The sequence below is a fragment of the Macaca fascicularis genome, chromosome 10 (assembly GCF_037993035.2).
Source record: "Macaca fascicularis isolate 582-1 chromosome 10, T2T-MFA8v1.1".
NCBI classification, from domain to species: domain Eukaryota; kingdom Metazoa; phylum Chordata; class Mammalia; order Primates; family Cercopithecidae; genus Macaca; species Macaca fascicularis.
The window spans coordinates 52,549,815-52,563,915 of NC_088384.1; the positions used below are offsets into that span (position 1 = coordinate 52,549,815).

Below are 14,101 nucleotides of genomic sequence, written 5' to 3' on the forward strand. Positions count from 1 at the left end.
TAGGGTAGAAGAAATTATGTACCTTGACCGGCAGCGAGTGAGGTTGGTGGCTGGTCCACGGGCTCCTGGCACACCCTTGCAGAGTTGGCTGGTTGCTCTTTGAGCCAGCTCGGTCTTGCCTGGCATGCACATACCTCAGTGCAACAATTGTGTTACAAATAGGGCCATATAGAGGAAAGGAGCAGCAGGCTCAGGAGCAGGGTGTGCGCTGCCTTTAGGGCTCCAGTCAATTCCCCAGGGCTCAGATGGCACTGCGGGCTTCTTTGTTGTCAAGAAGCAGACCACAGGCCGTCTGAAGGAGAACTTTATATTCAAGTGAAGAAAGCAGCCAGGATTGCAATCCAGGGGTCTAGGCTTTCTGTGACCCTTTCCAGACTTAGAATTTGGCCTCAGGCAGGACAACTCACTCAGAGCGGTACGTGGGTAGCTGGGGCCTGTGTATGACAGGCAAGGCCAAGCTGGTTCAAAGAACAGCCTGCCACCTTGGCAAGGGTGTGCGTGTAGCAGTTGGACCAGTCACCAACCTCACACACTGAAGGAAGCAGGGATGGTCAGGTTCCCAAAGCCTGAGTGCCTGCCACCTGATGGCTGCTGGAGCAGAGGCCTGAGGAAAGCAGATGGCACTGAAGCCCTACCTCTAGGATAGAAGAAATGATGTATGCTGAACGGCAGTGAGTGAGGTTGGTGTGCTGGTCCACCGGCTCCTGGCACACCCTTGCAGATTTGGCTCATTGCTCTTTGATCCAGCTTGGCCTTGCCAGGTATGCACAAGCCTCAGTGCAACAATTGTGCTGCAAATGGAGCCAGACAGAGGAAATGAGCAGCAGGCTCAGTGGCAGGGTGTGTACTTGCTTTAGGGCTCCAGTCCATGCCTCAGGGCTTGTATGGCACTGCGGGCTTCTTGGTTACCTCCACAAGCCATCTTGAGGAGGAGTTTATGTTTTAAAATGCAATTCAAATGAGCATAAAACATTTACAGCCTAGGAAAAGGCTTATGGCATTAGAATCCTTATTTATATGAGTATTTTGTGTTTTTTTGAGATATGGTCTTTGTCTCTCATCCAGGCAGAAGTGAAGTAATTTTGTCATAATTCACCACCGCCATGAACTCTGAGTCCAATCCATCCTTTTGCCTTGGTCTCCCAATTAGTTGGAGCTGCAAGCATAAGGCACCATGCCTGGCTAGTTTTTTAAATGTGGTTTTGTTGTTGTTGAGAGTATAGTATCATTATGTTGCTCTGGCTGGTCTCAAATTCCCAGCCTAATGTGATCTTTCTGCCACAGCCTCCTAAAGTGCTGGAATTACAGGCATGAGCCACCATGCCTAGCATAGAGTAGTACATTATTTTCAAAGTCTTATTCTAAGATCCATTTATTGACTTTGGCCTAAATAACTCAATATAATATCTCAGAAACTTTTTTTTGACAAATTTTGGGGCATGATGATGAGAGAAGGAGGTTCAAAACTTTCTAATAAGAGTTAACTTGGAGCCATTTAAGGAGGAACAAACACAAATTATCAGAAAAATAAAAGAAAGATCAAGTGCAGAAGTTCTGTGGCAAAGATGATAGTAAAGAATATATGATTGTGACTCATGGTGGCTTTTACTTTGTTCTTGAATTTCTGAGTAATTTAAGGGTTAACATTTAAAGAATGTATGTTATAGATAACATTTTATTGCAAGTAAATATATTTCAAATTTTGTTACTGGTTTTGTATGAGATTATTCTCAGCCTCCTTCATTATCAAGCTGTATTATTTTATTAATGTAGTTTGATGATCTTACAACACAGCTGGGAGCTGTATCTTCAAAATATGTCTATTTGACTAAATAAAATCAAGTTATTCAATGGGAGTTACTATCTATGAAAAAAGTACAACAGGAATGTAAAAAATTTGAGGAGGATAAAAATATGTTGGAAGAAGAAATATTAAATCTTAAGATGCTTATGGAAAGAACACACTGGTGAAGACAAATTGGTGATGTACAAAATTATAAATTGGATCTAGAAGAAAGCGCAATGCAGGCAATAGAAAAATGAGTAGAAATCCCTTTACAGGTTAGTTTGTAAAATCAGGTAAGTTTATTTATAATGTGCTTCTATTTATTTCACTGCAAATTATATTTTGGAGATATATATATATTTCCTCTGCCTCTCTAATAGCAATTTGCCTTGTAGAATTCTAGCAATAAGGTGGCATCTGTTTTTACTTTCAAGTATTTAAATTTCCATCATTATAACAAAATTGATTTTTCAGAGTAATGATTCTCACTGTGGAGTCATTTGATTAATAAGACCCATTGGCATAAGATTACATCCTCTGACTACAAAAATCCTGGAAGAAAAACTAGGAAATATTCTTCTGGACATTGCACTTCGCAATGAATTTGTGGGTAAGTACTCAAAAGCAATTGCCAGAAAAATGAAAACTGACAAGTGGGATTTATTTAAACTAAATAGCTTCTTCTGCACAGCATGAGAAACTATCATGGGATTGAACAGACAGCCTACAGAATGGAAGAAAATATCCACACACTATGCACCTGTAATCCCAGCTACTCGGGGGGCTGAGGCAGGAGAATCATTGGAATCCGGGAGGCGGAGGTTGTAGTGAGCTGAGATCACGCCATTGCACTCCAGGTCGAGACTGCGTCTCAAAAATAAATAAATAAATAAATAAATAAATAAATAAATAAATAAATAAATAAATAAAATAAAAACAAATAAAAGCTAGAAGTTCTATGAAAACATTAATGCACATATAATCTTTTAAAAATGTTCATTGTTTCTCTAGAGAGTTCAATACCTATTCTAGCTTATTACAGTAACCTACAGTTTATATTATATCAACTATGGCATAAAAACTTTAAATTGTATATTTCTGTTTCCTCCCTCCTTTACACTATTTATGTCATGCACTATAGTCTCAAATATTATGAATTCCATGATGTGAAGTTACTCTTTTTTAAAAAAAAAATTTAGACAATCCATGATCTTTAGAGCAATGTAAAATAATTGGGCTACATATCTTTATATCTTCCCTGGCACTCTTTATTTCTTTGAGTAGTTTCAACATTCATCTGCTTCCATATTCCTTTTGCCTCAAGAAATCGTTTTGACGTTTATTTTAGTGCAGACCTGTTAGCAAGGGACTCTTCCAGTGTTAATCTGAAAATGTCTTCATTTAATTGTTATTTTAGTTATATAGTTAATGGATATAAGATTGGGGACTGATTTTTTTTTAGTTATTTAAAAATTTTGTATCATTGGTTTGTGACTTGTAGAGTTGCTGACAAGCAGTTCACTGTAATGTTTGTTTTTGTTTATCTCTGTACACAATGTTCCTATTTTTCTGTAACTGAATTCAAGATTTATGCTAATCGTTGGTTTTCATCAGTTAGACTAGTGTGATTATTCTAGCATTCTTTAAATTTTTTATTAATCTTTCTTGGAGCTTTTTGAGGTTGCTTTGGGTCCTCAGTCATCTTTTTCCAATTTTTCTTCTCTCACACTCTGTTTTTAATCTCCTTCTGGAATTCCAATTAATTGTATTTTAGTTAATTTCGTATTGGCAGAGAATTCTTGGACTCACCGGAGTATTTTATTTGCTTGGTTCATTGGTTTATTTTGTTTTCCTCTTTCTTCCCTTTGTGCTGCCATTCAAATAATTTGTGTTGGCCTAGTATAAAATTTGCTGCTTCTTTCTTAACTCTGATGACCAGTCTGCTAATCAGCTTGCTGATGTAATTCTTCATCTCTGTTCTCAAGCTTTCACTTATTTCTAGCTTTTGCCTTTTACTGTTCCCATCTCTGCTGAAATTCCTCATTTTTCCATGCATGTCTTTTTTTTAACTAGATCCTTTAACATTTTGATCATTATTATTTTAAATTACTTGCATTTAGTTCCAACATCTGAATTATCTCTGAATTTGATTCTGTTGACTTTTTATCTTTTGAAAATATTATAACTCATAACTCAAATTTCTAACTTGCTTTTATGTGTCTCCCAGTTTCTAAAAAAAATGCAAATCATCAGATGTACAAAAACAGTAGCTCGTGAGATAATTACTTATGTCAAGATTGTTTTATGTTTCTGTTTCATTTTGGTTTGTGTCCTGCTATTAGTGTGGGCAGGAACAAAGGCTGGTTTTTGCTGTGGTGTCTGAAACATTCAGTGAACCATGTAACTTCAATTTTTCCAGCAGTAGGCTGCAATACCTTGTGCCTTGTGTGGGGCCTTAGGCTCTGCAGGGCATATGCCAATGCTCCTGTTCCACAGTTACCTTCCGGTAGTCCTTACCACCTATGTCACAGAGAGGGTCTCTCTCCACTTTCTTGTTCCTCTCTAACTGTAGAACATCATTTCTTGTGTGTGTGTGACTATGCAGAAAATTGAGGTTGGGAGCAGAGGGATGATTCATGTTATTTTGGAGCCAGTTTCATCATCGGAGTCTCAGAGAAGGGATATTTTTAGCACTTCGTGACTCTTATTCCAGTGGGAGTCAAACTGTCCCTTATCTGTGTTGGTTTTTGAGGAAGAAATAATATCTTGCCTCCTCCCACCTCAGTGGTAGAAAACCTTTGATTTATATCATTAAAAGTTTTCAAACCCACAATAAGGGCTCTTTTCTTTCTCCTTCCATAGGAACAATGCACCTTTGTCTGTGGTCACTGGATGGAGATTTTCCAACCCTTTACCACAGTAGCACGACTCTGCATTAGTGCAAAATCCTGGGCCCCAAAACAATCCTTGTTCCTCTCCTGATGGAGAAGTATTTTTCCTCCATCCATGCCCTAGAAGCAGTGATCCTTTGCCTGGTCTCAGGTGGGGTGGAGTAGGGTGTGAGAGGTTTCTTAAACTTCTCTGAAAGCTGATGTGTTTTGCTTCTTCTTATCTCCCAGAAACAGTAGACTTTTGCATGGCTTGTGGACCTAGATGCTTTTAAGCCACAGCAAATTAAGCGTTTTGATTCTTAGGAGAGAAGCAAATGTTCATGTAGTCAATTTTTTTCTTATTTATTTTTTGCTTTGTTTTCTTATTTCAGTCATGATGAGTTGAATATGATCATGATTTTCCAGTTAAGCCGCTTGCATTTCTAAAATTTTATTAGTCCCCCTTTGGCCTTTCAGCACTAAATCAAATGCAGATAATCATCACTTGTGTGAATAAAGTGTTTTCATTGAGAACAGAATTGTTCCTGTACACACAAATGTGGATATTATCTACTTAGCACAATATGTCATTGTTTAAAAATGTAAAATCTGCTTTAGGCTGAACAAAGAATGGTTCTTGAAACTATTTTCCCTTTGTGATCAACTAAAAAAACCCAGTGCTTTCTATCTCATGGGTAGATTATTAAAATAATTACATACCTGATCTTCATTTTATGTTCTCTCTCTTTGAGATATTTCCTTCAAAACTACTTTGACTGATTAGTCTCTTTTGGATTTCGTTATACTCTGTATTTTCTTCACAAGCTCATCAGGGTAAATCCTGCCTTTACGTTTGTTATAAAAATTCTCTCTTTTTTTTTTTTTCCAAATCTTATTTGAGCTGAAAGCTCTCCACCAAATGTCTCCTATGCCACAAAGCCTTATTTTACTGATCTCTCCTGTCCTCCTTGCTCAAGCTCATTTAGGAATTTTTTTTATGAAAATATTCAAGGAATACTTTTAAAAAAAAGTATGAACACATAGTATTTTCAATTTGAACACAAAATACTGCTCTACTTGAAAACAAGTTTTAGAAACAATTAAATGTTTCTAGAAGGAGAATCAACAGTGTCATAAATATCATAATCCAATTTTCCTGTTTGTACTAAAACACACATTAGCAAATATTTACTGAGAAATTACTATCTGCCTTAAAGTATAATGCTTTTGATACACGTTATAAAAACTAGGTACTATTATTAGCAGTATTTTAAGAGTAAAAATATCGAGTCTTAGAGATGTTAAGCAATGTGCACAAATAGCATAGGGAAAGTTGGAGTTCTGAAATTCTGACTATGCTGTATGTATGATAGGAGAATCAATTCTTGTCAAATGTAACTGTCAAGTCATTGTGCAGATTCGGAGGTCTCTGATTGCTAGGGTCAGTACACTTAAATCATGTCACAACTTAGTGAAATCTATTTTATTAAAGCAAAATTCCATGTATAATTTCACAAAGATTATTGGCACCAAAAACATTATTTTTCCTTCCTTCCTTCCTTCCTTTCTTTCTCCTTCCTTCCTTCCTTCCTTCCTTCCTTCCTTCCTTCCTTCCTTCTTTCCTTCCCTCCTTCCTTCCTGCTTTCTTGCTTTCTTTCTCTTGTTCTTTTGTTCTCTTTCTCTTTCTTTCTTTGAGATAGGGTCTCAGTCTGTTGCCCAAGCTGGAGTGCAGTGACACAATCATGGTGCACTGCAGTCCCAGCTTCCCCAGGCTCACGTGATCCTCCCACCTCATCCTCCTGAGTATCTGGGACTACAGGCAAGCCACCACACCTGGCTTTTTTTTTTTTTTTCAAGATTGGGTTTCACTGTACTGCCAAACCTGGTCTGCAACTCCTCAGCTCAAACAATCCACCTGCCTTTGCCTCCTAAAGTATTGGGATTCCAGATGTAAGCCACATGCCTGGCAAATAATATTATTCGATAAGTTCAATTTAACTATTAGATTTTGGACAATGAGAGATAGAATTTTCTATATCATAATTCATCTTGTGTTCTTATTTGAAGTAATATATAAGGATTTCAATTCCACTCAAATATATTTATTAGCAAATTAAATTTCTTTTTCAGGATTCCAAACTTTTGTTCAAGACATAAATGCTAAATGATGTCACTAATTTTAATTAGATTAACAGAAAGGTATTCTGGTGTTTAATAACAGTGACAGAATGGGCTATTGATTTTAGTTTCTTTCTCTTTGTCTCTTTCCCCTTTTTAAAATATTTTACTTTTTAGGATCTTTGGAATCCCAAAGATAGAGTTTTAAGAATTAAACAAAACGCTCACAGAAACTGCCAATGCTAGGATGAAATATATTGTTACTGTGCTTTGGGATTAAAATAAGGAACTACAGTTTACAGAACTTTTATACTGATACACAGACACTAAAAAGGGAAAGGGTTTGGATGAGAAGTTCTGCTATGCAATCAAGAATCTCAGCCACTCATTTCTGTAGGAGCTGCAGGAGCTCCCTGTAAAGAGAGGTTAGGGAGAATGTAGCTTCAGAGTTTCTCCATTTTTTCCAGAGGTTCCCCCAAAAGGTCATGACAGTTTATAAGAATGCTTCACTTGTGAAAAACAAATATCAAAGTCTTCTTGTAAATTATATTTAAGGACAAATCTTCATTCCATGTTTAATTTATATTTAATAAAGTTAATAAACTTAGTTTATAAACTTAGTTTATAAAAACTTAGTTTATAGTTAATAAAATTTAGCATTTTATATGTGCAAATGTGTAAAATATCATCACCTAAAGCTATATAACATGTTCTATTTCTATACTGTGATTGCAGGTTTATAATTCTGGAAAGATATACAGAACAAAAGATTTACGTTTTTAATCACTTTAAGTGCACGGTTTTGTGGCATTAAGTATATTTGCACTGTTGTGCAACAGTCACCACCATAGACTTCCAAAACTTGTCTTCTCCAACTAAAACTCTGTACTCATTGAACACCAACTTCCTATTCCTCTCCCTACCCCTCCCCGTAGCAATCACCATTCTACTTTCTGTCTCTACAAATTTCACAAAGTATCTCACAGAAATGGCATGATATAGAATGTTTGAATTTCTCGAACCGGCTTATTTCACTTGGCATATCTTCAAGTTTCATCTATTTCATAGCATGTTCAGAATATATTTTAAGGCCGAATATTATGACGTTGCCGTATATACCACATTTTTTTAACTACTCATCCATCAATATTCACATGGGCTGCTCCTTCCCTTTGATTATTGTGGATAATATTGCTCATGGACACACTGCACAAACATCTGTTTGGTCCCTGCACTCATTTATTTTGGATATGGATTTGCATTTTAATACAAAGGAGAAATTATGCAGCTTTTTTGAAGTGTCCAAATGAAAAGGAGCATAGCATCAGTAAAATATTAGAAAGTAGATTATTGGAAAAAGTAGGGAGAGAATTGAACCAAAATTTAATAAGCAGTGTAAGAGAGTTTCAAGAGGAGGGAAAAAATCGACAATATAAACAGAGAATTAAATAGTGAAAGGTCGATATTTAGAAAATTGTCACATGTACCCATATGTTGCCTGTGAGCTGATATTTACATTATTGTTTTATTCCAGGTTTCCAAAAGTAAGTGCAATGTGAGAGTTTCATGATGCTAAATAAACTGAAACATGATACATATTTTGATGTATTGTCCTTGAGAGCAGGCTGGTGGTAATTAGTGCAATTTTAAATTATGATATGATAGTGGAGTCAATCTGCCAAACTGAAAGAAATGTATATATACAATGTGTACACGTTTCTCAAAACCCCGTTGTATCATACAATTAAATTATGATTTAAAGCTACCTGACAATTACTGGAGGAAAAAATGAAACATTTACATTAATATTACCATAATTTTGATATTATTGCAAATATCAAAGCGTGTAGTACTTAGGGATAAACCTGCAAAAAAAAGAAACGTTTGAAAACTATGAAACTACAAAATATTGTTAAAATAAATAAGAGACCTCAATCAATGGAATGTATGAGTCATAAATCTCAATACTGTTAAAATGTTTATTCTTCCCACATTGATCTATAAGAATTCCAATCAAATCACAGCTGTATTCCTTATTTTAGAAATTGAGAAACTAAAATTCTGAAATGTATGTCGATGGGTAGAGGACCTATAAAGGCAAATTACTTTGAAAGGAAACAATTACTTTGAAACCAGGTGCTGTTGGAGAATTAACAGCACCTGGTTTCAAGACTTATCAAGTTACAGTACTTAAGACAATGTGGTACAAATATAGATATACACATGTGTATCAGCTTTCAGCTAGTTTTTAATAAAATTCTTAGAGCATTCATAGACATAACATTTTCAACAAATGCTTCTGAAACAATTAGATATCCCTGTGTGTGTGTGTGTGTGTGCATGTGTGTGTGTGTGTGTAGCTCAGTACTTCACACCTGAGAGGTATGAGCGTGCATTACCAAGGGGAACTGAGAAACTTTGAGAGTATTGGATATGCTCACTGACCCCTTCATGGTGATTGTTTAATGGGCACATGTATACATCAAATTCATCTCATTATGCTTTAAATATTGGTAGTGTATTTTATGTTCATTCGACATGAATAAAGCTGTAAATGTTATCAAAATATTCACTTACTATACTTCTATTCATTTTACTCTCTCTCTCCAGAGACCTTCAGATAGAAAATGCAGTTCAAAGATATTTCATAAAGGAAGAAAAGAAGTATGAAGACAGGTGAGAGATAGTACTCAGATTTTTTTTTTTTTCAGTGCAATCCTGGTCTTTTGTGACTAGCAATATTTTTATGTGCAGAAGTAGTAGAAAAGATAAATATTTTGTACAGTAGAGAAACGCATAATTTCTGTGCCACGGAAGAGATAACTCACAAAGATGACAGCTTCTGACTATGTTGGATACTATCTAGTATTGTAACTAACCAACGATCTGACCTTAACATTGGCTGTAAAGCTACTTTAATGTTCCTTGCAAAGATTTGAACCTTTTACTGGAAACTTCATTGCTTACTGAGTTGAATAACATTGTTGATACGTGTTTATCTTATATTAGCACTAGAGTCATAATTTTACTTGTTAGAAAATTAAAATTAAACAACACTTGAAATTATATATTTTTAATGTTTCAACTGTGATCTCACTCCACATGCATCTTTAAATTCTTATTTGATAAAGGATAGCAAATACAGAAAGAATTCTTGTGATAATAGAGAACACAGAACTGTTGAACGGTGTTGAAGCTGAGCTGGAGAGAGTCACCAAAGCTGGCGCGGAAGCTGGCAAGGTCGGAGAGTTTCCTGCCTGGGCACAGCTTGAGCTGGCCCCTGCGCCACCGCCAGTGGCAGAAACTGCAGACCCAGCTGGGCCCTGAGGCCTCCGCGGCATCCTCCCACCAGCCAGGAGCTGTGCTGAGGTCGCAGATAGGCGACCCTGGAGCGGTGCACCTGAGGGAAGGCGGCCCATGTTCCGGACAGCAGCAGGACACCAGGATCCAGGGACCCACCTCCCGCCGCGGGAACCCCAAACCTTGCCTGGCGCCCCTTGCTTGCTCTGCCTGGCCTCCAGAGGCCGGCGTGTGTCCTGGTCATGAGGATGCACAGCAGGTGCCCGGGAGTCCCCCTCCGCCATGGCCTACCGCTCTGCCAGCCATCACGCCTGGTTTGCGGACCGCAGCCTCGCTGCCTCTGATCCCGCCAGGCCGGGACCTGTCCTCCTCCTGGGCGAGCAGCCGGGGGAATGCACTCTGCCCGGTGGCCTGCACAGACCCTGACCGCCCATCCCCTCTGGCGCCTCCGCCCCAGGCCAGGACCTTCCTGTAGCACAGAACCCACCTTCCTTCCCGCCGCAGAGCTGCTCGGCTTCCACCACCCACAGGGAAAAACTCAGATCTCCAAACAAACAGAAATCCGCGTGTGACTCCTCTGGTTGGATACTGCCAGTCCCCACATTTACTTCCAGGAGTTTTCTTGGCAGAAGGTGTCCCATGTTTGATGTTTCACCAGCAGTGAGCGTGAAAAGTGACAGCAATAGAGAAACACATCAGGCTTTCCGCAACAAAGATGACCTTCCCTTCTTCAAAACTCAGCAATCTCCAAGGCCCACAAAGGACTCAGGACAAGATGACTGAGCTGGGGTACTCAGCCCAGGAAATGCAGGCCCAGAGCGGGTCACCTCCTTAGGGCAGGCCCAGCCTTCTCCTGGCTGCCTGGGTGCCTTTCTCCTCACTCCCACCCAATACAGGGGACCCCACAAGCTCGGCTCTCGGGGCTCCCTGCACCTCCCTCCACAGGAGCCACCTCCTGCCCGCCAAGCTGGGGCCTTCTGGGGCGTCCTGGGCTGAGAGGGCAGGGTGCCAGCTCTGCACGCTGGAGAAGGAACACCGCTACACTGTCACACTGACACACCGCCACACGAAGACACCACCACATGGGCACACCACCACATGGCCACATGGACAGACACACACATGGAGATGTCACCATACGGACACACAGACACACCACCACACTGTCACATGTACAGACACATGGAGACAGTACGACACGGACACACTGCCACACTGTCACATGGACGGACAGACAGACATACGGAGACGTCACCACACAGGCACAGCACCAGACTGTCACACGGACACAGACACATGGAGACATCACCATAAGGACACACGACCACATACCACAGGGACACACAGACACACAGACACATCACCACACTGTCACAGGGACACACCATCACTCTCACACGAACACACAGACACACTGCCACATGGACACTGCCACACACACAGACACACCGCCACACTGTGACATGGACACACCTCCACACTGTCAGATACCACCACACAGACACTGCCACGTGGACACAAGGACACACAGGCACATTGTCACACGGATACACAAACCTGGGAAGCCACATCTGAAGGAACTGCCAGGTGACTAGGGCCATAAGTCAATCAAAGTAGACTTTCCGTGGCTTGCTTACAAGTCATTTAAACTGTGGTGAGATGATATCTCATTGTAGTTTTAATTTGCATTTCTCTGATGATCAGTGATACTGAGCACCGTTTCTTATACCTGTTTGCCATTTGTAGGTCTCTTTTTGAGAAATATCTATTCAAATCTTTAACCCCCTGTTATAAACCAGGTTATTAGATTGTTTCTTAAAGAGTTGTTTGAACTTTTTATATATTCTGATTATTAATCCCTTGTCAGAAGAGTAGTTTGCAAATATTTTCTCCCATTCTGTGGATTGTCTCTTAATTTTGTTGATTGTATCATTTTCTGGGCAGAAGCTTTTTAACTTAGTGTGATCCATTTGTCCATTTGTGTTTTGGTTGCCTGTGCTTGTGGGTATTGCTCAAAATATTTTTGCCCAGACCAATGTTCTGGAGATTTTCCTCAAATTTTTTTTGTACTAGTTTTATTGTTGGAGTTTTAATCAACTTTGATTTTACTTTCATATATTATGAGAGATACTAGTCTGTTTTTACTCCTTTGCATATGAATATCCAGTTTTTTCAACACCATTTGCCACCAGTGTATGTTCTTGGCACCTTTGTCAAAAATGAGTCCACTGTAGCTATTAGATTTGCTACTGGGTTCTTTATTCTGTTCCATTGATCTATGGGTCTGTTTTTATGCCAGTACCATATTCTTTTGGTTACTATAATTCTGTAGTATAATATGAAGTCAGATAATAGAATTCCTACAGCTTTATTTATTTATTTATTTATTTATTTATTTTTGCTTAGGATAGTGTTATTTCTTATACTGAAAGCATTCTGTTATTTATTATTAGTCTACTTTTATAGTTTTACAATGCTATCCTCTTTTACAAAGCTATGATCAACTCAAGGTGTCCAGATCAGGGTTAATTGTAGCTATTTGCAAAAGTAGCAATACTCTGGCTAGGCATGGTGGCTTATGCCTGTAATCCCAGCTGTTTGGGAGGCCAAGGTGGGCAGATCACCTGAGGTCACGGGTTCAAGACCGGCCTGGCCAATGTGGTGAAACACTGTCTCTAATAAAAACACAAAAATTAGTTAAGGATGATGGCAGATGCCTGTAATCCCAGCTGCTCAGGAGGCTGTGGCAGGAAAATTGCTGGAACCCGGGAGGTGGAGGTTGCAGTGAGCCCAGAATGTGCCACTGCATTCCAGCCTGGGTAACCAGGTGAGACTTCATCAAAAAACAAACAAACAAACAAAGGAGCAATATTCTGTGTAATTGTTGACAGCTTAATTCACTATTATGTGGATCAGAGAGCAGAGGATTCTGAATGCATAAACATATCTTTAACATTTCAATACATAACTCATAATTACTAATGAACTAAAGAGAAAGCAAGAAATTATGGTGATAGTTATATTGACCTGGAGAAATGTAGACATAAAAGAACAGTAAGATGAGAAATGTGTTCACACGGTCTGTAAGAGCACACAAGAATAAAAATGGGGAAGAAAACATGAGAGTTTTCAACAGATTTCTGGTCATGTAAGTCAATTTGTATCAGTTAATTTTTAAAAGGTTTATTTACATGCAATAAACTGCACATACTTCAATTGTACATTTTGATTATTCTTGGTATTGGTAGCTCTATAAAACCAACAACATATTCAAATAAAAAGCATATCCATTACCTTTACCACCAAAGTTTTCTTGTGTTTTTTCTACTTACTTTCTCTTGCCTATCCCCATCCCATCCACAGGCAACCACTGATCCACCTGCAGTCCCTGTGGGTTTTTATTTCCAAATACATGAAATCATATGGTGGGTATACTTTTTCATCACTCAGCATCACTATTTTGGAGATTTATTCATGTTGCTACATCTATCAATTGTTCTATTCTTACTAGGGAGTATTATTTCATTATATACATATACCACAGTAAATTTTTCAGTCACAAATTCACCTGCCCATGGACATTTGGACTGTTTTCAGGTTTTGGCTGTTGCAAGTAAAGCTGCTATGAAGATTCATGTAAAATCCATTGAATGGGCATATGCATTAGGTTTTCATCTCCACTGGAAGTGGAATAGATAGATATATGGCTATCATGTCTGTAACACGAAAACACAAAGCCTGACAAAACCCATTTCTAAAGTGGAAACTCCACCAGAGAAGCTTGACTCCAGCCTGGCTTTTGAGACTATCTCCTATGTCTGGTGCAATGACTGGTCCCGGGGTAGCCACATGACCCAAGGAGGACCATGTTTAAACTTCTGAGTTTTCACTGAGATTAATATGCATTTGTTGAAAGAGAAGCCCCTTTGCCTCCTCTCCCAGCTGCAAATGCTTTCAGGGATCACATCATGCTGGAGCATGTGGTTACAGTGTTTCCTAAACTTTGCGGGGAAAAATTGTTCAAGCA

The 14,101-nt window shown here is 38.8% G+C and overlaps 1 protein-coding gene across 1 annotated transcript in view; it reads left to right on the forward strand.

Annotated features, from left to right (window-relative positions):
- The window catches only part of LOC135965271 (POTE ankyrin domain family member C-like), a 59,122-nt gene extending 48,573 nt beyond the window's left edge, over nucleotides 1-10,549 (forward strand). Inside the window, exon 17 of the mRNA XM_065521795.1 lies at nucleotides 9,971-10,549. Coding sequence (XP_065377867.1) covers nucleotides 9,971-10,549 — 579 coding nt within the window. The remainder of the gene's footprint in view (nucleotides 1-9,970) is intronic.
- Nucleotides 10,550-14,101: the final 3,552 nt, after the last annotated feature.